The 26,040-nt window shown below is 38.4% G+C and overlaps 1 protein-coding gene across 1 annotated transcript in view; it reads right to left on the bottom strand.

The window, feature by feature from the left end:
- Positions 1–853: 853 nt before the first annotated feature.
- The window catches only part of UBE2U (ubiquitin conjugating enzyme E2 U), a 33,172-nt gene continuing 7,985 nt past the window's right edge, over positions 854–26,040 (bottom strand). Inside the window, exons 5-8 of the mRNA XM_047082308.1 lie at positions 21,158–21,278; positions 17,529–17,577; positions 8,372–8,460; positions 854–939 (exon numbers count right to left, since the gene is read on the bottom strand). Of these exons, the coding sequence (XP_046938264.1) occupies positions 854–939; positions 8,372–8,460; positions 17,529–17,577; positions 21,158–21,278 (345 nt within the window). The remainder of the gene's footprint in view (positions 940–8,371; positions 8,461–17,528; positions 17,578–21,157; positions 21,279–26,040) is intronic.

A 26,040-nucleotide genomic window follows, 5' to 3' on the forward strand; every position in this document is an offset into this window, starting at 1 on the left:
TTCTTGAATGAAAAGTCCATGGATGATGAAAAGATATTTGGAACTATGAGAAGGATGAAAAGCTAACTGGTGACACAGAAACAGGATGTACTTTTTGTTTTTTTGTTTTTCTTTTCTGATTTCTAAGTCATATGATAATGAGGATAATGGGAATTGGAGTAAGAGAAGTAATGCGGAGGGTGTTGTGAGAGTCCTTCACTGTGGCACATGTCCAACTTTATTTTTGGCCGTCAATAGGTGAACATTAATAAAGGGAACGCTCATTAAAGTGAAGTTGGGGGGCCAGAAGGTGAAGCCCTACTACCCAATTTCAATTACAGGAAGAACTGTCCATTATAGACCCCAACAGAAGAATCATCAGCAGGAAAGAATCATCAATTACAGATACCAACAGGGAAAGATGTACATTGCCTCTCCTATAAGAAACTGACTGCACCAGCAACTTAGCCAATGAGAAACTGTCATCATCCTGAACACGTGCTTTCAAAACAACTCCTCTCAACTTATTCCTTCTCTATAAAATGATGTTCCTCTTCCTTTGTTTGTTGGACTAGCCCTGTGGTTTTGACCTGGATTTCAAGTCCTAGATTGCAATTCTCTGCTATTCCCGAATAAACCCATTTTTGCTGGTCAAATAAATTTTAAAGGTTAACAGTAGCAAAGATATTTCCCACCTAGGTTCATAGGAAAGGGAAAAAGATGCTTCTTATTCTCGTTCTTATGTTTAGAAAAGGGCATCCGTTGTTACTTCCAAAGACTTCTTTTGATGGTTCAGCTAGACAGTAGAAAGTAGAATGTAGAAAGTAGAAAGTAGAATGATAGATGTTTTGAGTTAAGAAGATAATCAAATTACTTACTTTAGATTCCATTGTCTAGGATGTTTCAATTCAAGTTTCTTCCATTTATGATACTCTCCAATAAAATGTGGATCTTCAGGCACTGAAATTAGAGTTTTGAAAAAGGTTCAAAGTTTAAAATAATTCACTTTTCATTAAGTTGATATGTGGCAATGATGTACACTATATAGTTCAAGCCAAATTACAATGCTCACTTTCCAAATTTCTTCCTTTTACTTGAACTTTGTATTATTGGATATTTGAAATAAGTAGATTTTTCTTCAAAATTTCCATTATAATGACATTTGTTTATATATCTTTTATAGTAATGAAGAAGGTGTTAAAATAACTACAGACACCACAGTTTAACAAAATTCAAACTCAGCACCAGAAGTAAAAATATAAAAGTGACATTATAGGTCTTGATCTTTCACAAAGCAAGAATCTACAATGGATGATCATCCATTCCAGCCTCTGAATGAATCCCTTGCCAACGACAGAAAACTCTCCTCTCTGTTGTTGGGAAACTGCCTTTTCCATTGTCAGACAGTAAGGTCACAATGTCTTTCCTTAACCTGAGTGCTGAGTCTTTACTGGTCCTAGTTCAGATCTCTGCAGTAATACTGACCAGGTTCATCCCTTCCCCATGTGAGAGAGTCCTTCTAAAATTTGAAGATACCTATCAGAGCCTCAGTTCCCTCAACTTTATCTTAAGATATGGTTTTCTAGGGACCTAATCATCCTCACCATGCTGGTGGTGAACTTTGCTAACGTTCCTATTAAAGTTTACGTCCAGAACTGGCTCTGGATCTTGATTTCTTTTGAATAGCAAAGATTTAAGTGGGTTACTACCTCTCTTGATCTGTGTGCTATGCTTCTATCACTTCAGCTCAGATCTGCAGTAATATTTTCTGAAAATCAAAGTACACAATTGCCTCATATGTTTGTGGTTAATTATAAGCCTTATGCCTTCAATAAAATTAACAAAAAATTTACTGAAAGTCAGATCATACACACAAACATATCTATCTATCTATCTATCTATCTATCTATCATCTCCCTGTTTCTTGTAATTGTCCTGGGTTTATAGTCTTGAACTATTTAACCAACTAGATGCTCTCCTCCAGTCTTATCTGGAGCTTCCTTCTAAACAATGATTGATTGATTAACTGTTGCTAGTTTGGTGAATTATGCCATTGATAGAAACATTTAAATTGAATAGCTCTCATTTTCTTCTATTAATATTATTTTAGCCAGCAGTGTTCCTGTCTATTCTTTGATTTCTTTTCCTCCTTCAAACACACACAAGTACACATACATACATGCTCTTTTTTTAAATTTTTTTTAACGTTTATTTATTTTTGAGACAGAGAGAGACAGAGCATGAACGGGGGAGGGGCAGAGAGAGAGGGAGACACAGAATCGGAAAGAGGCTCCAGGCTCTGAGCAGTCAGCACAGAGCCTGACACGGGGCTCGAACTCACGGACCGCGAGATTGTGACCTGAGCCGAAGTCGGACGCTTAACTGACTGAGCCACCCCGGCACCCCGCATACATACATGCTCTTATAGGCTTTATACTTCATACTCCTACTTCTACTATTTGGATTTATACTTCTCCCTTCCTTTATATTAAGGAAGCAAATATGAGCTCCTTAAGGTTCTTAGTGAGGTCTCACTATTTCCTTTAGATGATTATAATAACTACTAACAGAGTTAATAGTACTTACTGCACATTGGGCATCTGTAAAGAAGGTACGTAGTGGTTACCATTGCAATATACACTTTACAGATGAAAAAACAGAAAATTTGAGTAATGTCTTCTCATTGGGACTATTCACTACCACTTAGATGAAATTTAAATTTGAGGATTCTATTCAAGGATAATTCATGTTGCCTTATTTTTTTTGAAATTGCCCTTCCTACATTTTCTATTTGAATATGTACATCAGTCTCTTCCTTATATATTATGAAACCCCAAATGGCATGGTCATCCTTCCTGGAATATTTCCATTAATTTTATATCACTGACTCATTTTCTTCATTGCTTTCTCTACTGAGAGCTGAAAATTGCCACAGTATTTGTACAGACTTTTATTTTAATGCTTCCTATTTTATCCCCATAATTTTCTCATTCACCTGTTCTTGTACCATCTGATCATAAACTTCTCAAAAAGCTTATCATAATATGTATGTATCTAGACATAGAAGATGCTAAATGAGTGATATTGATAGGAGGGAAATAATTAAGGGGCGGGGGGATGTGAGAGCGAGCAGGAGGAAAGGACCAGTGAAATTTCGCCATTTCTTGAAGCTAAAATTCCCCATCATGACCATATCTTGTCTTTGTGGCAGTTCTGTAGTCTCTGGTAGAAAATCATCTATTGACTCTATGATAAACTTCTTTCTTCCCTTCCTTCTAGGATAACTGGGCGTCACCTTTACTTTGTTTTTGCCATGACACATTTCTTATGCAACATCTGTATAGGTTGATCTACATTTTTTTCCACTGCTGGGACTGTCACATCCAAAGAAATGTAGTAGCATCAATTTGCCTTAGCATGCTTTGTTTTCACATGTATTATCTCATACTACCATAGAACAACTTAAAATAGATTGGAATGTTTCTTTCAATGAATAGAAATTTAAAAATGAGGTACAAAGATTTAAGTGACTAACCTAAATTCACTTAACTGTAAGTGGCAGAACTAGTACAGGGCAACTTCCAACATCATACTCTTCCCACTGCAGCCTTTCCAACCTTGGTTGCACATTGTAATCACCTGGGGAGCTTTAAAAACTACTACTGCCAGGTCCTGCTCCCAGAGATCCTGATGTAATTAGTCTGGGGGTGTGCCTTTTACATGGGAATTTTTACAAGTTCCTCTGGTGGTTCTAATGTGTAGTCAAGACTGAGAAGCACTGCATTAGAATTAGATAATGCTGCCTCTTGCATCTAAATGCATTCTGGAGACACTTGCCCTGATTGCTGGCTCAAAGACTCAAAGAATGGAAGTCTTCTAGGGTAAAAGCAAACATCCCCATGATGCTTCAGGGTGTCTGGTCTGTCTGATGACAGCAAACAAACACCAGGAAGCCTCCACTCAGTATTACAGGGTACACTGGTCTGAAGGGATTTTTTTCCTTTAACATAAACATTTCCTTATGGGAATCATATTCTGTCATTAAAGGTGCTGTTACCCACAACCATATGTATTCGTTTGTTCTCTGCCAAACTTTTATTTGCCATTCTATACTGATGGATAGAGAACAGAGGATCATCAGTGCATTTCCCCATATGATTGCCTATGATTATAAACTAATAATCATAATTATTGAAAAATGTACTGCATATACTGCAGAGTTTGAATTTACATCTCAGGCTATAGAGAGATAGCATTTTTATATAATATTATGGAGGCAGTTTTAGTATGTGAAAAAGAGCAATAAATGTAGAGTCAGAGGAATTGGTTCAAGTCAAGAGTCAGAACCTACTTGTACTAATAATAAGCACACTTACTGAGCACTCACTATGTGCTAGGCACTGTTGTAAGTACTTCAGTGCTATGAGGTACGTGCTATAATTACTCTCATTTTACAGACGAGGGAACTGACAGAGAGGATAAGAAACTTACCCAAGGTCACACAGCTACTAAATGGAAGAACCAGGATTAAATATCAGCAATTTGGTTCCAGAATTTACACTCTTTATCAATGTATAATATCCCCTCTTACCTGTGTGACCTTAGGTAAATTTCTTAGCTGCTCTTGGTCTTGGTTTTTTCATCTGTAAAACAGAGTGATGACAGTAATAATGCCTGGTTCATAGTGTTGACATACTACTATACATGACATATATTGGTTGACAAATGAATAAAAGAATAAGATTGGGATGATCAAAAAATAATGGAGAGTATACTTTGTAAACTGTATTGTGCATGTATGCACTTACCATTATTTTGGCACACATAACTATGGGTAGATTTGTTGCACAAAGATATGGAAAAGAGTTAATACCCCAAATCAAAATACAACCACTCATCAATATTCATAAAAAAGCTTTCAAAAATATGCACAAGAATTTCATAATCTTTCCAGTGATAAGGATGTAACTGTAGAAGCTGAAGTTATTAGAAGTTTCCCTTTGATTTCTCAGTGCTTGAAGAAGCATTCTATATGAAAGCTTAATCTTTATTACACACAAAATTAGGCCGTTAAAAAAGAGTATTGGATCTCATCTAGCTGAATTATCCAAAGACAAAATGGCCAGCAGCATATGTAAGGTTTAAATTTAAATTCAATTAAAAAAAATGTTTATTTATTTTGAGAGAGAGTGTGTAAGCATGCAAGCAGGGGGAGGGGAAAACAGAGAGGGAGAGAGACTATCCCAAGCAGGCTCTGCACTGTAAGTACAGAGCTTGATACCTACACCGGGCTCAATCTTACCAATCATGAGATCATGACCTGAGCCAAAATCAAGAGTTGGATGCTTGACCGACTGAGCCACCCAGGCACCCCTAAGTTTAATTTGTAAAAATAAAATGCTTATTATTACTGAAGGAAACCTCCTGAAACATTCTTATAACAAATCCCTAGAAGAAGAATAGACAGGGTGATTGTGAAATCTTGTTCCAAAGGTTAGAATCAAAGTCTCTGAAATTCTTCTGAGCTAGAGGTAGCCACTAAAGCTCACAAAAAGGGTTGAATTACATACTAAGTTAGTGATAGATGTAGAAAGGAGAACCAAGTTAAACATTTTGGTGGCAAGTCTTTTAAAGAAGAAACTGTAGTCAGTGGTGCTTAATTAATTTCTTTCATTTTTAGTTGTTGTTTATTGCAACACAATTATTTCCAAATTTCTTTAAGTTCTGGCATGTGCCACTATTATTATTAGTAGTAGTAGTAGTAGGCTTCATGCCCAGTGAAGAACCCAAGGTGGGGTTCAAACCCACAATCATGTGAGATCATGACCTGAGCCAAGATCAAGAGTCAGACACTCAACCGACTGAGCCACCCAGGTGCCCCTATTTTTTTTTTTTTCTTAGCAGTTTGGAGTTTCCAAATGTTTCTGTATATTTACATGTTATTCCAAAAAGCACCATTCTTCTTCTTCTTCTTCTTCTCCTCCTCCTCCTTTTTTTTTTTAAGAGAAAAAGAGAGCATGTGAGTGGGGGAAAGGGGCAGAGAGAAAGAGAATCTTAAGCAGGTTCCACACTCAGTGAAGAACCTGGGATCATTACCTGAGCTGAAACCAAGAGTCAGTTGCTCAGCAAACTGGGCCACCCAGGTGCCTCTTCCATAAAGCACCATTCTAAACCAGTTCGTTTGTTTTATGGTTGAAGGAGTTGGATGTTGAGTTGTTCCCTAGAATGTGCCAATTGCCTCTCTACCCCTTGTTTGTTAAGGGTTCCTGCCCTCCTGGAACCTATCTGAGTTCCTCGGTGCCTCCACATAGGAGGTACTCAAGATGTGTTTGCCGAGTTGACTAAGCAGGACCCAAACACATATCTTTGAAATGAAGTAAATATTCATGTACTCTGGTATCAAAAGTAATAAAATTCTTTATAGTGCTAGAGTTGCTAAAGATTGTGTTTCTTAAAGCACCTTTAATCATTTTTCTTAACCACAAATCTATGATAAGTGAGGAAGGTAATATGTGATCACAAAATAGTAACAAACATCCTGAAAGAACATGTAATTTCTTAGAAGTTATTGATCTAATTTATCTTTTTAATATTTGTTAAGCTTAGTATTGTTTTGTTCTCTAATTTGTGTCTTAAAACTACACACTTTTTTTTTTTGGTGATATTTTGTTCTATTGAAACCAAATATGAGCCTATCACAATGGTGAGGTGCAAGTCGATGAGACCAGAATTAAGGCAGTGGTCATCGGGATGGAGTGGAAAGGGAAACATTTTTTTTTCTTTAGAGCGGGGGAAGGGGGTAGAGGGAGAGAGAGAGAGTATCTTAAGCAGGAGCCCTACATGGGGTTTGATCCCACAATCCTGGGATCATGACCCAAGCGGAAATCAACAGTCGGTCATTCAACCGACTGAGCCACCCAGGTGCCCTGAAGGAGGAACTTTCTTAATGTTGTAGGAGATAAAGTAAACAAGGCTTAATCTGGGAGACAGAGAGTTCTAGGAAATGTCTTTGATTCTGGTTTAGGCAAGTAAATGCAATAATGGTGATCTACCCCTAACCCAGAGAGCTAATAAAGGAGGGAGGCTAAGTTTTGGGGCAAGATAATGAATTCGCTTTGGGATATCTTAAGTAGGAGATGCCTGTAACACATGTAGGTGGGATGTCTAATGCACAGTTATAAATATGCATGCAGAATTCAGAAGAGGCGTTGGTTAGAAATGAGGCTTTGAGAATTATTGGCAGGTAGGCTAATGAAAACCATGGTGATAGCTGAGGTCTCTCAAAGAGAGTGGGCAGAGAGAACTGAATGAAGAAGATTTTGCTAGAGGTGCCTGGGTGGCTCAGTCAGTTGAGTGTCTGACTCTTAACTTCCCATTGGGTCATGATCCCATGGTCGTGAGATCATACCCGCATTGGGCCCCATGTCGGGCTCCAAGCTGAGTGTAAAGCCTGCTTGGGATTCTCTTTCTCTTTTGTTCCCTCTCTGCCCCTCCCCCACTCGCACGTGCTTTGTCTCTCTCTCTCTCTCTCTCTAATAAAAAAACGTTTTTGCTAAAGAAAGAGGCAGGGGAGCACTGAGGAGGGGAGGAGACAAACCATGTATGATGGTGTCATCTAACCCAAGGAGGGCATAGCAAATGAGAGTACAAGTAAAGATAAAGACTAAAAGGTTGGGGCGCCTGGCTGGCTCGGTTGTTGTGACTCTTGATCTCAGGGTTGTGAGTTTGAGCACCACACCGGGCGAGGAGCCCACTTAAAATTAAAAAAGAAGGTTATCACTGAGCCTGGGAGTTAGGATGTCATGGGTAACTTCAGAATGCATCATTTCAGCAGGACAGACTGGATAACCTACTTGGATCCAAATAATTAAACAGCACACAAAAGATTCAATTAAATAAGACCAGTAAGCTGTCTGGCTCTCCCCTTTTGCCCTTTTGGCTCCTAATGTATGATGGCAACAGGTGATTCGTCCCTAGGTTGATCACTGAAAGTCCTAGGCTCATATGTTTTCTTGTTGTCTTTCTACTTAATACTCTCTCTGGCTTTGAGGATAATTGTGTTTAGAATCAAAAAGGCTCCTCTTGCTATGAAGGCTTCTTTTTGGGGTGAAGGGAGTAAAGTAATCCTCATGAGACTGAGGACTTCATCTTTTATTCCTCCAAATGTCTATCTTTCATTCTGGCTTTTAAGAAGACTGCAGTCCAGGGCTCTGTACAAAAGAGGAACCAAATTAATAGATGTTGAATGATTCATATATAGAGGCAACAGAGAAGTTTATCACCTTCAGATTACAAATATATGTCAATTAGTCTTTGAAAGCAAGACAAGTTGAGAATAATTAAGAGATTAATATATACCAAAAGGACATAAGATAAGGCTAGATCACCTTACATGGACTTCTATAATACTCTGTGGCTTTGGATGTGGCTATTCCAGACCATGTCTTGTAGTAATCATTAAATGAGACTGCCTTAGTTGATCTGAAAATATACATAAAAATCAGGCAATGAGTATTTGCAAGTTTGCTTTTTAAAATTATTTTATCAGATTGGACAGTTTCAGATAACAATATCTTGCCATAAGACAGTAAACTCATTTGCAGTTTCTAATAAGTGATCTAACATTAATTTCTGCACTAACACATAAAAATCACAAAAAGAAAATCTTGCCAAACATATTTCAAAGATAAATGTAAAATGTGCATCCATGTGCACATTATAAAGAGAAAAATAAAGGTTTAAGATATCTGCCTTTCATGACTAACATCAAAAAAAGAATGTTAAGAAAAGCATCAGATTTGCATGTTTTCTCTTTCTTCAATAAACGGTTTTCTTAAATATCTATGCCAAATTTTAGTAAAATCACCTTTATTTCCCTTTTATAATGAGGAAAAATAAAACACCAGAATTGAGATCAGTTTAATTTTCACACAAAATCTGGCCATTTTCATAGAGGGGGGAAAAACCCAACTCTTTTCTAGTAATCTTGCCTGCACTTTTCCTTCCCTGTGCTAACATTACTTTATCCTAATGGTAGAGCAAAGATTGTTAGAAAATACTGAACAGGAACCGTGAAGCAGTCACTTAAATGACTACATTTTCAACCTTTTTTTATACCAACATTTTGACTGCAGAGATCCTCAACACTCTACAAACAAAACATGACTTTGGGATATTTTCAGATGTGTGAAATCACCAATTAACTGGCTTACATAGATGCTGCATCAGATATAAAAGACCTTATGTCTGTTTTCTTTGAAGTTCTTAGCTCTTCGGAACAAGTGACTTTTCAGTTAGAACAAGTACACCAGCATTAATTTTCCTAGGTGAATTGTAGCTACCTTGAAGTAAATATCGGACTCAATTTTGAAATGGATGGTACAATAGCTAAATTGTTTAATGCGTTCATTTATTTAAGTGATAATTACAGACACATCATTTTAAGAGTAACATTTTTCAAATGCGTTATTGCTTTTGCAATCACACGTAAGTAGAAATCTGAAACTGGGTGAAGATAAATTAATCACCGCTATTATGGCTCCCAGAGCTGCGTGCGGAGCTTTACACCAGTAAATGACATATTAAACTAACATTAATTTTGCCAACGAAATGTTTCAGCATTTGGCAAGAGAGGTAACAAAATGAAAGGCTGCATTATATCTCCTGCATGAAGAAGCTGGTGATCAATTTGCTGTCACAGATCATTTAGCAGACAACAATGACCCAAGAGGAAGGAAACTGTCAACACACTGTCTCGTGAAAAAAAAATACACCATCTTTAGACACAATCGTCTCCATTGTTTTTTTGTCTGTTTGACGATGACCCATGACCCTCTCCCTTCCCAGTGGTGTCCTGTTCAATTTCAAACTGTTAGCCTTCAGGGGCTTTCTTTTCTTCCCCAGAATAATTTAAAATATTCCTCAAAAAAGGTGTAACCTCAGTATAGTTTGAATACACAAAGCAGAATGTCTTAAACATTTGAGAAAATTTGCATTTCCAATTCTGTAAAAGAAACAGCCCCTTAAAATAAGAGAACAGTAACTATTTTTATGGTAATTCAGATAAGCGACTAAGTTTACAGGGAATTATACAAACTACACGTGTTTATAATTTGAAACATGGACAGGAATTTACTGAGTATTATCATTGGCATTATGAATATGAAAAAGCAGGAGATATAATTTTAAACTGAACCTTAGAGCCTATTAGCCTATTGGGAAAATAAGATATATACCCAAATTGGCAAATAGAATAGCTCTATGTTTAACACATAAAGTGTTACATCATTTAACAGAGACATTTGGAGATGACAATGACAGATAGTTCTTTGGCAGTGGCAGCAAGCTAAAAAGGTCGGAAGAGGGAGGTGTGACTTTGTCTCGGAGGCTTTAGGGAAGGAGTCACCTGGGATATGAACCTGGAAGAGATGGAAGCATTTTAGGCCAGGAGACGAGTATTAGCAATAGCTTGGATGGGAAGGAGCACAGTGTGTGCACATGCACATGTGTACGGACCACGTTGAGGGAAGAGACAATAATGACAAGAGAACCGACCATAGTGGAGAGTTCCAATTTCAGAGCAATTGGAATTGGACAAAATAGTTGAAAGTGGGCAATGCAGGATCTTCAGATTTAGGCAGAGAATGGGTTAGAGTTGATTCAGTATTCTGATTTATTGGGTGATAGACAGCAATCAGAAGTTCTTGAATAAGGCAAATAAATTATGGAACGAGTGTGTAAGTTTTTTCTGGCTTTAGTATGCAGGGTGGAGCATATAAGAGACCAAATGCAGGCAGACAAGCTAGGAAACAGATGCAGAAATTCAGGCAAGAAACGCAGAGCCAATAGAGGGTGGGAGCAGAGACTGCGAAAGGGAGGAGACGAACCTCTGACACAATAAATGAAATGACTGGACTGGTTTTCTGATAGGGTGTGTGAAAGGTGAAGGAATCTGGGGGTCAAATATTCTTCTAAAGGCCGGAAGACCATTTAGTTTTGCTATTAACAGAAGGCATCTACAGAGTCTGAAGTAAAATATGAGTTTAAACTTAAACATGGGTTTTAGGTGATGACCCTTAGGAGTGTGACTGAGAAATTGAGACTGGAAATAAGAGATTAGGGTCAAATCAACATAAAGGTTGATAGATGATGCCATTAGGGAAAACAAACATAGAAAGAGTAAGTAAGTGTTTAGAAAAGAAAGATCAGAAGCCAATTCAGAGTTAAGAGGAGCCAGTGAAGGAAACAAAAAGGATCATAAAGGGAAGAAGAGAGTCAAGGTAGTGTTACTTCATGGAAGCAATAACCCACCCATAACCCAAGCCTACTGACTAAACCCCTACAAATCTCTGGATATTTAGTTATGTAGCATCATGATTAAGAGTACAGGCTCTGGAATCATCTGGCGTGTGTTAAAACACTCAGGTACTGCTACTTGTTAGCTGTGTGACTCCAGGCAGACAATAATTTCACTCCTGTTTCTTCACGTATAAAATTAACTTAGAACTTTCTCCAGTGGTTGTGGTGAGCATTCAGTGAAGTCTTCCATGGGAACAGCCAGGCAGGGAGTTTAGCATCCCTTAACCCTCAGTGTCAGCTACAGCTGCTTCTCTCCATTGCTCTGAATAAGTATCTCATCATTTCTCTTCTGCAAACTCTAAGCAGCTTCCTAATTGTTTTTCTGTCTCTCCCTATTCCAGATTATCATGCATCTGCTTGCAAACCATGTTTGGTGACTTAATTCTACAGGATAAAGTCTAAACACTTTCAAATAGAACTCGAGGTGTGTTAGCATCTGGCTATTTCCAACCGTTTCTTCCACCATCATCTGCACGTACAGAGGCTCCGTCATATGGAACTTCCTGCTGATCCTGAGTTTGCCACATATTACATTTCTGTATGTGTGCAAGCAGTCCTATCTAAAGACTCGTTTGTCTCCTGTGCCTGTCCAACTCTTACTTACCAAGGTTCCAGTCCAATAAAAATAGTATGTATATGAAGGTTGTCACAGTGGACATTGTGGTCGCCTCTCCAACAGTAACTATTCCATTCCTCCCCCTCACATACATGCCATTCAGCCTGACAGGACTGACCTCCACCCTGACTCTAAGTCAGGGCCTGATGGGTTTAAGGCTTTCTGACAATGGGAACTGTTTAGGGACAGGAACACGACCTAGAAAGATCCAGTCAGACTGAAATTTATTCTCACTTTCCAGTGAATCCTGATAACTGGCAGTGTCAATCCTCTTTGTTCTTCTTCAAGATTGTCTTGTTATCCTAAAATCCTTTGCATTTTTAGATATACTTTAAAACCATCCTGTTAATTTCCAGGGGAAAAAAACTGCTGAGATTTTGACTGAGATTGAATTGAATCTATAGACTAATTTGGAAAGAACTGACATTGCAATAATACTCAGTCTCTCCCAAGTCACAAACTTTGTATATCTATTTCTTTAGGTCTTTTAAAATTTCTCCCAGATACATTTTGTGGGTATTGGCATAGATGTCTTTTGTTATGTTTTGATGCTATTGTAATGGTATTTCTAACACTTCCATTTCTATGTATTGATTGCTAGTATATAAAAATATAGTTGCTTTTTTAAATGTTCATCTTCTATCCAGGGATCTAGCTAAATTCACTTATTAATTTTCGAGTTTGTATATTCATTTGGATTTTACTATTATATAATCCCATTATCTGTGAATAAAGATGGTTTACTTCCTCCTTTCCAAACTTTATAACTTTTCTTCCTGGCTTCATTGCACTGGCTAGGACTTCTAGCACAGTGCTGAATAGAAGTGGTGATAATGGACATACTTGTCTCATTAAACTCAGGAGGAAAGCATTCAACATTTCACATCTGAGTATGAGGTTTGCCATTGGATTTTTATAGATTTTCTTTATTGGAATAAGGAATTTCTTCTCTATTCCTACTTTGGTGAGAATTTTTATCATGAATGGGTGATAAATTTTAGCAAATACTTTTTCCTGATTCGTTGAGATCATTTTATGTTTTTTTTCCTTTATTTGGTTAACTTCGTGAGTTACGCTGATTTAAAAATTTTAACCCAACCTGGCTTTTCTGAAATGAAGCCCTCTTAGTCATGATGTATTACCCCTTTTTATGTATCAGTGGATTCAATTTGCTAATATTTTGATTAGGCTTTATGCTTCTGTGTTTATGAGAGGTTATGGCCTATAATTTTTCTTTCGTGTAATAATCTCAGATTTTAGAATCAGACTTTGGAAGTTTGGAGCTATACCCATTTTCTCTATTCAGCAAAAAAAATTTGAATACTTTTCTTCAAAAACTTTTTTTTTTTAATTTTGAAATACAGGCATACCTCATTATATTGTGCTTTTCAGATACTGCAGTTTTTGCAAATGGAAGGTTTGTGTTAACATTGTGTTAAGCAAATCTGTGCCAGTTTTCCAACAGCTTTTTTTCACTTCCTGTCTCTTTGTCACATTTTGGTAATTCTCACAATATTTCAAACTTTTCCATTATTATATTAGTTATGATGATCTGTGGCCAGTGATCTTTGATGTTACCATGGTAATTATTTTGGGGTGCCATGAACCACACGTGTGCAGTATGGCAAACCTAATCGGCAGATGTGAGTGTTCTGGCTGCTCCACCCACTGGTCGTTCCCCTGTCTCTCTCCCTCTCCTCCAGTCTCCCTATTCTGTGACAGAACAATATTGGAATTAGTCCAACTAATAACCCTGCGATGGTCTCAGCGTTCAAGTGTAAGGAAGAGAAGCAGAAGCTAGACATGACTAAGCTTAGGGAGAAGGCGTATCGAAAGCTGAGATAGGCTGAAAACTAGGCTTCTTGAACCAAACAGCCAAGTTGTGAAGGCAAAGGAGAAGCTCTTGAAGGAAATTAAAAGTGTTACTCCACTGAACACAGGAATGATAGAAAGCAAAACAGCCTTAATGTGGATATGGAGAAAATCTGCATGGTCTGGATGGAAGATCTCACCGACCACAACATTCCCTTAAGACAAAGACCAGTCCAGAGCACGGCGCTAACTCTCTTCATTCCGCGAGGGCTGAGAGAGGTGAAGAAGCTGCCAAAGACAAGTCTGAAGTTGGCAGGGGCTGGTTCAGGGGTTTAAGGAACGAAGCTGTCTCTGTAACATAAAGAAGCAAGGTGAAGCTGCAAGTGCTGATGTACACACTGCAGCAAGTTCTCCAGAAGGTTTAGCTCAGATACTAACATATGTGATAGTTCATAACCCATCCTTCGCATCCTTTTAATGTTAGTAAGTAAAAGTCTGCACAATCATGTCCAAAAAGACACTTCTATTTTCTTGATATCTAGCAACCAATCCCCTTCTCCCTCACAACTTCTAGTTTTGTACCTCAGGTCCTGATACACTTTGGTTGCCCCTGGCATCTGGATTCATTTTTACTTTTTATTCTGGATGTCAAATTACTTTCCCTTGGGTCAGGTGGTGGAGAAATATGCTCTCTCACACTTCCATGCTTCTGAATGCGTTATTCCCTCTGCCTGAATGTCCTCCTCTTGCCTGTAGGTGAATTCCTATTCTCCCTTTAGAAATCACCTCAGGCATCACCTTCTCCTGGAAGCTGGTCTTTATATGCCCCTCCTCCCACTCTGGCAGTCCAAGCTTTAGGAAGATATTTCTTCCTCTATGCTCCTCCAACATCTAGATCTCATCTCTGTAATAGGACTTACTATATTGTAAGTATTAATGTAATAAAACAATTAATAGGTATGGCCCAATGGAATGTTAGATTGCATTGAACAGAGGTAGCACCAGTGAGAGGTGACTTGGTGAAAAAAATATAAGCCTCTAAAGGAGGGCTTTAAAAAAAAGCTACAGGAGAAGAATTTTCTACTCAATATGACTCATTTTAAATATGATTCCCTCTGACTTCAGCATTCCCCCCAGCCGCAATCCTGGTATTAGCCCTGTGGCCTTCCAACTACATCTTTTGGTAGAAGTTGCTCTCTATATGGTCCTATAGGATGGACAGTCAGGCACACTCCCCGCACTATCTTCTCTTCAGAGGAGAGCTTCCAATCCTAGACTATAAATCATGTGAGACCAAAGATTATATATTATTCAGATGTGTGTCCCCAGTATGGGAGCACAGTGTCTATTACAGAGCAAATGCTCAGTGAATATATTTTAAATAAATGAGTAAGTAGCTGTTCTCCCAGAAGTCGCCCTATATCTTGTTAAGTGGCATCCTACAGCCCATGTGCAAACTTCCCAGGTGATAAGCACAAGCCTAAACCATTTTTAATTACGGAACATCAACTGGATTCCCCTGACTATATTCTACTCAACTGACTAGACTTTACCTATGTTTTGCTTTATCTTTTGGAAACAGGGTCTTAACTGTCTGGCTAGGCCTCTGGAATTCATTTCTGTAGTCAGGTTAATACTTCTAGCTCATAAAGTAAAGTCCTAGCATATGGTGCTAGACAGACAATGCTAAGAGCAGCATCTCTTTTGGAATAACTTCTGTGAGACCTCATTGTACAAGTCTACATAAAAACTAAAAACAAGGGGCACCTGGGTGGCTCAGTCAGTTGAGCATCCGACATCGGCTCAGGTCATGATCTCGTGGTTCACGAGTTTGAGCCCCGCATCGAGCTCTGCACTGATAGCTCAGAGCCTCGAGCCTGCTTCAGATTCTGTGTCTCCCTCTCTCTCTGTCCCTCCCATGCTCATGCTCTCTCTCTCAAAAACAAACAAACAAACAAACAAACAAACATTTAAAACATTTTAAAAATTAAAAGCTAGACATAACTGAGCTTTGTCCCATAACAAATGTACCAGGGGTAAACATTTGGAGCCACAGATATATAATAAATTGCAGCCTCCTATATACTAGGAGTGTAGAGTATCATTGAAATATAGATTATATTGCTTCAATTGAGCCCTAGAGATTTCTCTAAAGATTGCAGGCTAGCACTATGGGAACACCACAGATAAGACCTGATTCTGGCTTCATTTATTCTGGGTTTTATTCAGAGGACCAGCCAACGCTGAGACCACAGAAGTTCTTCTGGCCTCCATTTCGCTGCCTTATTAGTAAATGCTGGCACCGTACTTTTATGCACTGCAAATGATTATACCACAAATAGAAAGAGCTTTGTAAAATTCCAGGGACATTCATGTTTTAGAGGAGATAAAACAGTGTTGGCACATTCAACAACTATTTACCACAGGTCCATTTTGTGCCAAGAAGGTAAGTTGCTTCTTTCCATTTGATAAGTTTAAGGGGCAGTGATGTCCTTTACTGAATGCCAACAGGGTGCACTATTTATTAGATTGTACTTGCCTTCCTGAAACTTTCCAAGACTTTCACCAACCGAAGCCACCTGAGTTACCTAACTTTCTCATCTTTTATATAGGGCCGGTCAAGAAAGCATAAGCTGAAGCAAGTCATTTCAACACTAGTTAACTGTCTTCTATATCTGACTGACTACAAAATTAAGGCTGATGGAAATGCTCAAGAAACTAAATACTGCAGAACTATAAATGAGAACATTGTCCTGTACCTTGTTCAGGTGTTCATGGCTAAACTGTTGCCACATTTTCATGTTATCTCCTAAAAGGTACAATGGATTCATCCCTAACTCCCACCATTTTCTTCTGGGACCTTATATTTCCCTAATTGCTTGGCTTTTTATGATGTGTAAATGGTTTGTGCTCATTATATTGATAACATGTTTTTTCTTTATCCACAATAAAAAATGAAAATTAAAGGAAGAGGCAAGTTCATATAATTACATTAAATTTTAATTTAATAGTCTACAAAGAATTCAATCACTTTTCCACATTCTTCCCAAAAACAACATTAAGAAAAAAAGCATTGTAAGAGGAAAAGAGATCTACTTCCTTTTCTAGGTTAAAAAGTGAAAATTTGGAGCACCTGGATGACTCAGCCGGTTAAGTGTCTGACTCTCGATTTCAGCTCAGGATATGATCTCATGGTTTGTGAGACGGAGTCCTGTGTCTGACAGCACAGAGCCTGCTTGGGATTCTCTCTCCCTCTCTGTCTACCCCTCCCCTGCTTGTGCTCTCTTTCTCTCTCTCTCAAAAATAAATAAACTGTAAGTAAGTAAGTAAATAAATAAATAAATAAAGTAAAAATTCAATTATGATAAAAAAATATAAACCGTTTAAATCAATAGTCCTTTTAGTAAATAAATTGAGGTCATGAATTCGAGCACCATGTCAGGTGTAGAGATTAAAGAGAAAGAGAGAGGAAGGAATGAAAGAAGGAAGGAAGGAAAAAAGGAAGGAATTGACATAGAATATATAAAGAAAAACTTACCTGGGGCACATATGTGGTTCAGTTGGTTAAGCATCCAACTCTTGATTTAGGCTCAAGTCACGATCTCAGAGTCATGAGTTTGAGCCCCATATCAGGCTCTGCACCGACAGCCTGCTTGGGATTCTCTCTCTCCCTCTCTCTCTGCCCCTCCCCCACTTACATGTGCATGTGTGCTCTCTCTCTCAAAATAAATAAACATTTTTTTTTAAAAAAAGAAAAACTTACCTGATAAATTTATCTGGATCTTTAAGTGACTCAGGCCTGTCATCTCTCACTGTAAAGAAAAATATGAAAGGAATCTGGTTGACTTAGAAGAAGGAATAAATGGTTTTATGTACACTCTTTCCAAACCCTCAATAAAATAGTAATAAAAGAAGAAAACTAAAGTATAAAACCTCAAGGAGAGCAACAGAAAAACAGGCAGAAAATCATCAAGGTGAAAGATGTTAAGTGGTAACTGTCTTAGCCAAAAAATTGAAATCAAATGACATGATGAGGGGACACCAATAAAAAGCATGTGAATTTACACTTCAGAACCTGGGAAACAATTTAGGAATTGGAGATGCCAGATGCCTCTGACTATGTAATTTGTTGCGCAAACCAGAGCACAGAGTAAAGGGGGGTGTTAGAAATAATTATAGCAGGACTGTCCCAGGCAGTCTGGTGTACATGAACACCCTCGTTACCAGTAAGAGAGACAGGGTCCAGTCCCAAAGAAGATGGCAGAATTTGGCAAGGTCATTGGGACCTCCATCATCTGGGTTTGAGCTCACAGCTTAGCGTGTTCTTGTCAATACGCCAAGGCAGAGACCTGAGACCTAGATGTTCAGGCTAGACAAACATCACGTTATGGAAAGTTTGGGGAATGAGAGGCATTTGCATGTCTGCATACCAAATACCAGGCTTAGGCTTAGGCTTAGGCTTAGGCTAATGAAATTAATTCCAGACCACTGATTATGAGGGAGAAGTCCCCATGTATTTAAGGTATGTACCAGCACGAGGCAGGGTCAAGCCTGCAGATTCTGGACCATAGTGGCTACAACCTAGTAGGCCTGTGGAAGGCAGAACTGATTGCAGCTACTTCGGTTTTTTGGAACAACAGAGAGGAAATTGCCCTTTTCTCTATGAAAGCCCTTCAAATATTTGAAAACAGCTTTTACAGCTGCCTTTTATCATTTCTTCCATTAGCTAAACATACACAGTTTCTTCAGCTCAGAGAATGTGATGCTCCAGATTGAGCATGCTGGTAACTCCAGATGAGGAGTGCAGCACACCAGAGTAGGGTAGGATTTTCATACAACAGGTACCTGGTGGAAAGGCACTTTCTATACCTTAAGTTTGTGATCAAATAAATTCCCCAAGAAGTTTTTCAGGGAGTTCTGCTGACAAGTCAGCTCTCTCTTATTCTTTCCTGGGGAGTTTTAATGCTCTGATCCCAAATGAATGACTTTATGCTCATCCTATTAAATTTGGAGGCACAAGGGAAGGGGAACGCCTGGGTTGAAGGTCTGACCTCTGCAGCTTGCTCTCTGTGGCCTAGGGCCAACCACTTCACCAATGACCCTCAGCTTCCTCACTGAGGAAGAGGCTGAGTATCAGATGAATAAATGTGTGTGAAAGCATTTTGTAAACTATGAAGTAAAATCAGGATCTAAGTTTACATGCAGTTTTTCATTCATTCATTCTACAAGTTTTTATTCAATACCTACCAACAGACAGTACACTGGGTACTGAGGGTGTAGTTCTAGCCTATAATCAATGCCTCCAGAGAGGATACAATTTGCTGCCTCTTGAGTTTCTCTTTTATACAATTAACTATCTGTTCTAGTTTTGGGTTATCTAAAACTATGGTAATTCCTTTTAAGCATTTTATAGCTCTCTTTATTAATCTTTTAAACTATATGAAAGATGACTCTTGAAGTATTCTAGTGAGACATTTTTTTCAAGTTGTTACAAGTAGTGGCACCTGGGTGGCTCAGTCCGTTGAGTGTCTGACTTCGGTTCAGATCATGGTCTCATGGCTCATGAGTATGAGCCCTGCATCAGGCTCTGTCTCTCCCTCTCTCTCAAAAATAAATAAACATTAAAAATTTTTTTTCTAAAGTGTTACAAGTAATTTATTCTCACTGGATGAAGTTTTTCACAGAAATCCACATAGTTTGATACCCTCTAATTTAGAACAAGTTTTCTGCTACTTCTCCCCTGCCTCCCACCCCCTTAGCAGCTGTCTCTGCTGTATCATGGACACTCTTGCCCTTGGAAGCTGCAGGAAGTCAGTCTCTTTATGGAACCCTAGGCCACCACTCATAGTCTGGCTGAGGTGGCAAGCAAGCTGATAACTATTTACTGTCTTGGATTTCCACATATTTCACCAACATAACTAAAGAATACGGTGAAAACCTGCCAAAGTTCTATTTGCTCTGTTGCTCCTGTGCAGGGAGATTTAGCAACTGGGGCAGCTTTTCTGTCTGACTTTATGGCACAGCTGGAGAACCAAAAGGAGTGAAGGATGGCATCTACTAGACAGGAGGACAAAAGGAAGGACTCTAAAGTTTTTTTTTTTTTCTCATCCTTCCTTTTTGCAGGGCAAACCCAAAATCTATTGCACAGAATCATTTGCTATAGAAAATCCTTTAAAACCAGTTTTTAAATTTCCATTTACTAGACTGTGGACATAGCTTTGTTATAGAATCTTTGTCTATAATGATGGTACTGTAGGGCTCAATGAACGGTTAAGTGATATAAATTGTTTATTCATTCATTCCACAAATAGTAACTGAGTGTAGAGGATACAGTTGTGGAGGCTATAGTATTCCAGTGGGCCAGAAATGTGGCCAGAGTGAAGCGATCAGACTCCTCTGTGTACAAACCAGTTTCAAAACTGTCAGGGATTGGTTGAGGGACTCCATGACTATTATGACGTGTTTGAAGATACTGAAAAAGATGCCTGTCATCACTGCTTGATTTGCACCAGACCCAGAAGTCCTATGGAGGAGCACTTGAACTTGGTCACAATTGTACAGACCTAGCTAATGGACTGGCAAGCCCTACAAAGGGAAGGGAAAAAGAAGCAGGGGACATCTAAACAAAAAAGTACAGAGAGCTCAGTTTGAGAGAGTGAGTCTGAACAGCAAGGCTTGCTGTTGGGGAGGTAATACCAGCTATGACACATGGCTGCCGTGTGCCGCTAGAAGGGGGAGGGGCAGGACATAGAGGAAAGAACTGTCCCTAGGGGCCTAACCCTCATTTGTGGCAAACCTCCCTGGTCATAAGAAGCCAACAGCATTACTCTGCTAACACAGAAACAGTGAAGACGATGGGGGTAAGTCATGAAGAGGTCACACATCACTGGTCAATAGAGCAGAAAGATTCAAGAGCTTCAGGTGTCATTTCCACATGGACTCTTAGAAGGAATACGTTGAGGAAGAACTCTTCAGAACAAAAAGCTAAACATATTGCTTGCTAATCAAGAGGAAAGGAGTTCCAGATCAGTAAGATCTGGGGTATTGCAGATGAAATCTGGGAAATATCCATTATAGACCGAAGAGTTAAAATCAGATGTCATGTCTTTGTGATGGGTAAATAATTTTCAGTCAGTACCATCCATCCTTATGACCATAACATTTAAAAATACTAAGCTTATGATTGCTGATAACCTTTAAAGAACAACTTTTGACTGGCTTTTTGATGACTGAGTAGCTTGACAAAGCAGTACAGTAGGAGAGATCTTAGTATGATTTCATTACTGAAAATGGATACAAAAAACATTCCCTCATGTAACAGTTATTTGCTAGGTCATTCATTTGCATAAATGTATAATTAATAATTGGCAAAAAACAGTAGGCACTTCTTACATTGTGATGGTTGGTTGAAAAATCTTAGAACTATTTGTTTGTACAGAGATTCATCTTTAATCAGCATTTGGGCTGCTTCCAAATTCACTGGATTTTCTAGCACTGGATTCGAAAGCATAACCTACAGGAAAAAAACAGAAAAATTAGAGTTTTTAAAGTAAACTTTTTTGTTAGAGCAAAAAGACAAGCAAACACATACAAGAATAACAGCATTTATTAAATGTCTACTATGCCTCCATCTGGAGACAGATATGAAGACAAATGACACATGGTCCCTACTCTCAAGAAACTCTTGATCTACCTTAGTTTTATACTGTACATTCATGAGCCAAACAAAGAAGTTATAAGTTCCTTCCTATGACCTATTCCTTTCTACCACATGAATTTAAGTTCAATTTATGTATAAATTAAACTCAACATTAGGAAACACTGAGACATTCCCATTAAAAAATAAAAGTTTACATTTTATTTTTTAAATGTTTATTTATTTATTTTGAGAGAGAGAGAGAGAGAGAGAGAGAGAGAGAGAGAGAACTACTGAGCACAGGGCAGGGGCAGAGAGAGAGGGTGAGAGAGAATCCCAAGCAGGCTCTACGCTGCCAGTGCAGAGCCTGATGTGGGGCTCCAGCTCATGTACTGCAAGATCACGACCTGAGCCAAAATCCAGAGTTGAATGCTTAACTGACTGAGCCACCCAGGCACCCCAAAGGTTTACATTTTAACATAAGACCATACTTAGATATGGATAAGCGAACATATGTATTAAGGCTGTGTATACCTCAATATTCCTCCAGATCCCTGAATGATTAATTTTTTATCTGTAGTTTTCTACTGCTGCTGTAACAAATCAGCACAACTTTAGCAGCTTAAACAATACAAACTTATTATCTCATACTTCTGTAGGTGGGAAGTCTGGGGTGATTAGGCTGGTTTCTCTTTTCCAGATTTAACAAGACTAAAATCAAAGTGTCGGCTGGCTGGGCCCTTATGGGAGGTTCTGAAAGAATCTGTTTCCAAGCTCATTCAGGTTGTTTGTTAGCTGAATTCAGACCCTTGAATTTGTAGGACTGAAGTCCCTGTTTCTTGGCTGGCTGTAAGCTGGGGGCCATCCTTAGCTACAAGAGGTCTCTTGCAGGTTACATTTGGACCCCTACATCTCAGAGAAATTAAGGTATAAAAAAACACTTCTTATTCTTGGAATTGCTCTGATGTCCCCTCCTGCCACAACCATTCTCCTTCTTCCACTGTATTTCTCTGAGTGACTATTCTGTCTTCCTCTTCTGTTGGCAACAGGCCATATAATTACTTTGGGTCCCCCTGTATAATTCAGGATTACCTTCGTATTTTAAGGTCAGATGATTCGTAACCATAATTCCATCTGCAAAGTCCTTTTACAGCAGTATGTATATTATACTGAATAACCAGAGGATGGGAGTCTTAGGATATCTTGAAAATTCTGCCTGCTATAGTATATGTGCATCTGGACAAAATAGGGTGACCAGTAGTAACCAAAACTTGATAGTTCCGCTAAACCATAATCTTGTCTATCCATCACCTCAAATTTTTAATCATTTTCCCAAATTGCAAGTCTTTATTCAATAATTCAGTATTGTGACTATTACAACATTCAAATTAGATAATAAAATACAGCCAAAATAATAACTACCAGAATACCTACATGTAGATCCAAGTGGATAATTGTGGCTTATGTGTCATGGAAATGATAGCAGTCATGACCAATGAAAGCAATAATCTGACATCTGATATCTCAAAAGCATTAAGAATTTACTGCTGTTATTTGAGTTTTTCTGTTTGGAAAACACATTTGAGCTATGTTTCCAAGAATATTGTAAGTTGCTTGAATAAGGATTCAGTGTGGGTTGCACTAAAACTCTCAAAGTGGGCAGGAAGCAGATCAAACTTATCTTCAAGAGCAAGCTTTTGGTCTTTGGCTGGAGAGGCAATCTTACTCAGAGGCACATCTGGTAAAGTTTATTCAATAGTCTTCACGTTGACACTGTGCCCAAGACCTTTCCGTGTAATGTGTACACAAGCTACTACATGTACTTAATGATTTTTAAGAACTGGAATATACTCAAATGTATCAATGAGACACCTTGTTAAAATAGTAAAAAAAAAATAAAGGTCCAACTTTTAAATTAGCCATGTGATCGTATGAAAGAACATAAAGCATATTTCCAGAGGATAAGTACAAAACAAACCTGAAGCATTGGTAAACAACTGTACCAGTAGGTACAATTTATAATTTTCAATTAGTTAAAGCCCATGAATTTGGAATTCCTTGTATGGATAGGTGTTGGTATTTACCTTTGCACTATATATTGAAGTACAAGTGTTCTTAAAATATTTTATGAGATTATAAAAATTTTAGGAGGAAATGATTAGTATAGTTAGACTTTAAAATATTTTAAACACATTTCAAATGCTACTCCCTTGAAAAACAATGTGATAATTATACATAGGTCTCATCTGTTATTTAAAGGGAAGTATTCAGAAATGATGGCCTATCCATGTACTGTCCATTACAGTAGGCACTAGCCATATGTGGCTATTGAAATTTAAATTAAATAAAATAAGTGAAAAACTGAGTCCTCCTCAGTTACACCAGCCACGTTTCAAGTTCTCAGTAGCCATGTGACTAGTGCCCACCGTATTAAGACAGTGCAGATACTGGACATTTCTGTCAGTGCAGAAAGTTCTACTGGGCAGTGCTGACCTCAAAAGGACCATTAAATAGCTATTAAAATATTAACTGCAGCAATATGAAAATTACTTGAGATAAAATATTAAGTGAAAAATAAACAGGTCCAGTAATTTATAGATATAAACCATAATTGAAACAACGCAACAATTCAGGTTCGTTCTTCCATTTGTGTTACTTAGTACCTACCATCAGCATTGTCCTGGGTAGGTACTGGGGAATCAGAGATGAATTGGACCTGTTCCCTGACCTCGAGGAGCTTCTAGTCCAACAGGAGAAGACAGATAAGAAAACAGTATGTGCTTTACAGTATTACAGTGCCCTGATAGAAATTTGTTTAGAGTACTACTTACTGGGTGGGGGACACAAGAAATTCCTCAAACACCAAACCCATCAGTTCTGCCTATGAAAGAAAGTCAGGAAAGGTATCCCAAAGGAGGACTCATTTGCCCTGACTCTGCTCATGGGAGCAGCCGCTTGCCAGACAGACCGAGCAAGAGGGAAGGAGAGACTGGGTTGTCAGGCAGAAACCAGACTGGGCACTTCTCAAGGTCCAAGACTTGCTTGAGTTTGTAACTTTAGAATTGAGAGCTCTATAAATGCTTTTTAACCTGAACTGAACCACGCACTGTGAGTGAAGAAAAGCATGAAGATATAATACGAGGGGGCTGCATGGTACGTCAGGGAGAGAATGAAGCCCAGGTGTGAGGACAAGGGGGTTGTTTGTCAGGCAACAGAACTGAGCTTGACACTGTAGTGAATGTGGAACTGAAAGATTTCAAACAAAAAAAAAACAGAGGAGAAAACATTACAGGGAAATGTTAATAACAGCAGGATTAGGGGTTTTCTTTATGACTATCAGTGATAGTGATTTTCTTTTCCTTTCTACTATCTTACAGATCTGTAACGTGAGCATGTTTGTTTTATAAATCTATCTGAAAAATAAAAAGACAAACAACTGTGTCATCTACTGGCTTTCCATGATATATTTGGCTGTACTTTGCTGTCACTTTGCATTATTAGTTAAAGGTAAGAACAATCATAATATTAACTAGCTTTTATTGAGTTCTTTTCTTGGACCACTCACGATTCTAAGTTCATGTGTTAATTTATTCAATCCTCACAAGTTATACAAGGGAGTTACTAACAGCCCCATTTTACCGATGGCGAATTTCAGGTGTTTAGAAGTGAAGAAATTTGTCCAGTGGTACAAAGGTGCGAAGTGGCAGGACGAAGCACCCTGAACTCAGAGCCCTAAATCTTCCTTTTATTAAATTAGTCTGCAATTCAAATTCTCTATCATTTCATTCTAGATTGCCCTCACTCATTACATTTTGGGAACATTTGGTTTTACTATTCTTCAGGCAGATCCTAATTTGGGTAGAAGAGATTGGAATGTGACTCACTCTGAAGGAATCCAGAAGATCAATCCCAGAGACCTGCATATCACACTCCCTTACTTCTTTCCAGTGTTTGCTCAAATATCTCTTCCCAAACATGGCCTAACACAGGTAGATGCTCAGTACATATTTGTAGAATGAATGAATGAATGAATAAGCTTGAGCATTTAATCTTCAAAAAGATTATTTTTTTCAGTATATACTAAGATGACTACACAGAACATTTTTTTTCAAAAATAAGAAACAGAATTTCTCTTATAATTCTGTGTGATGGAGAGAATTCAATTAAGCCAGAATACTTTATTCTCTAAGTATTCCAGATAATCAACATTTAATAGTTTATCTTCAGATATTATTAATGATATAAGTAGGTCCATGGAAAAGACATCGCTGAGCTGGATTATAGGTGGTCAAAGCAAGTGCCACTGAAATAATTTATTTTAGCACCAGAGGAGAAAGGAGGCTCATTGAGGGACAGAAATAACACAACACTGAGGCATGCTTCTTAGGATGATGCATCCAAGAGGCAAGGGGGCATTCCAGAAACAGGCATCAGTCTGGGGGAGGGGGGGCGGGGAATCCCTGGTTTAATTGTTCCGTGGGTTTGATATGAAAGTTATAAAAGAGCAAGTCGCTAGCACTGTCAGAAGCCAAGCTGATAAAGCTGAACATTTTAAGTTCTAGCCATTTGATTCACCTCTCTGAGCAAGGCAAGATTCATGAATGAAGAAGGATCACATCCAATATTATGAAGTTAGAAG

This window comes from Lynx rufus, unplaced genomic scaffold (assembly GCF_022079265.1).
Source record: "Lynx rufus isolate CCGP_SWC_20201006 ecotype Redwood Valley unplaced genomic scaffold, mLynRuf1.p SCAF_2, whole genome shotgun sequence".
NCBI classification, from domain to species: Eukaryota; Metazoa; Chordata; class Mammalia; order Carnivora; family Felidae; genus Lynx; species Lynx rufus.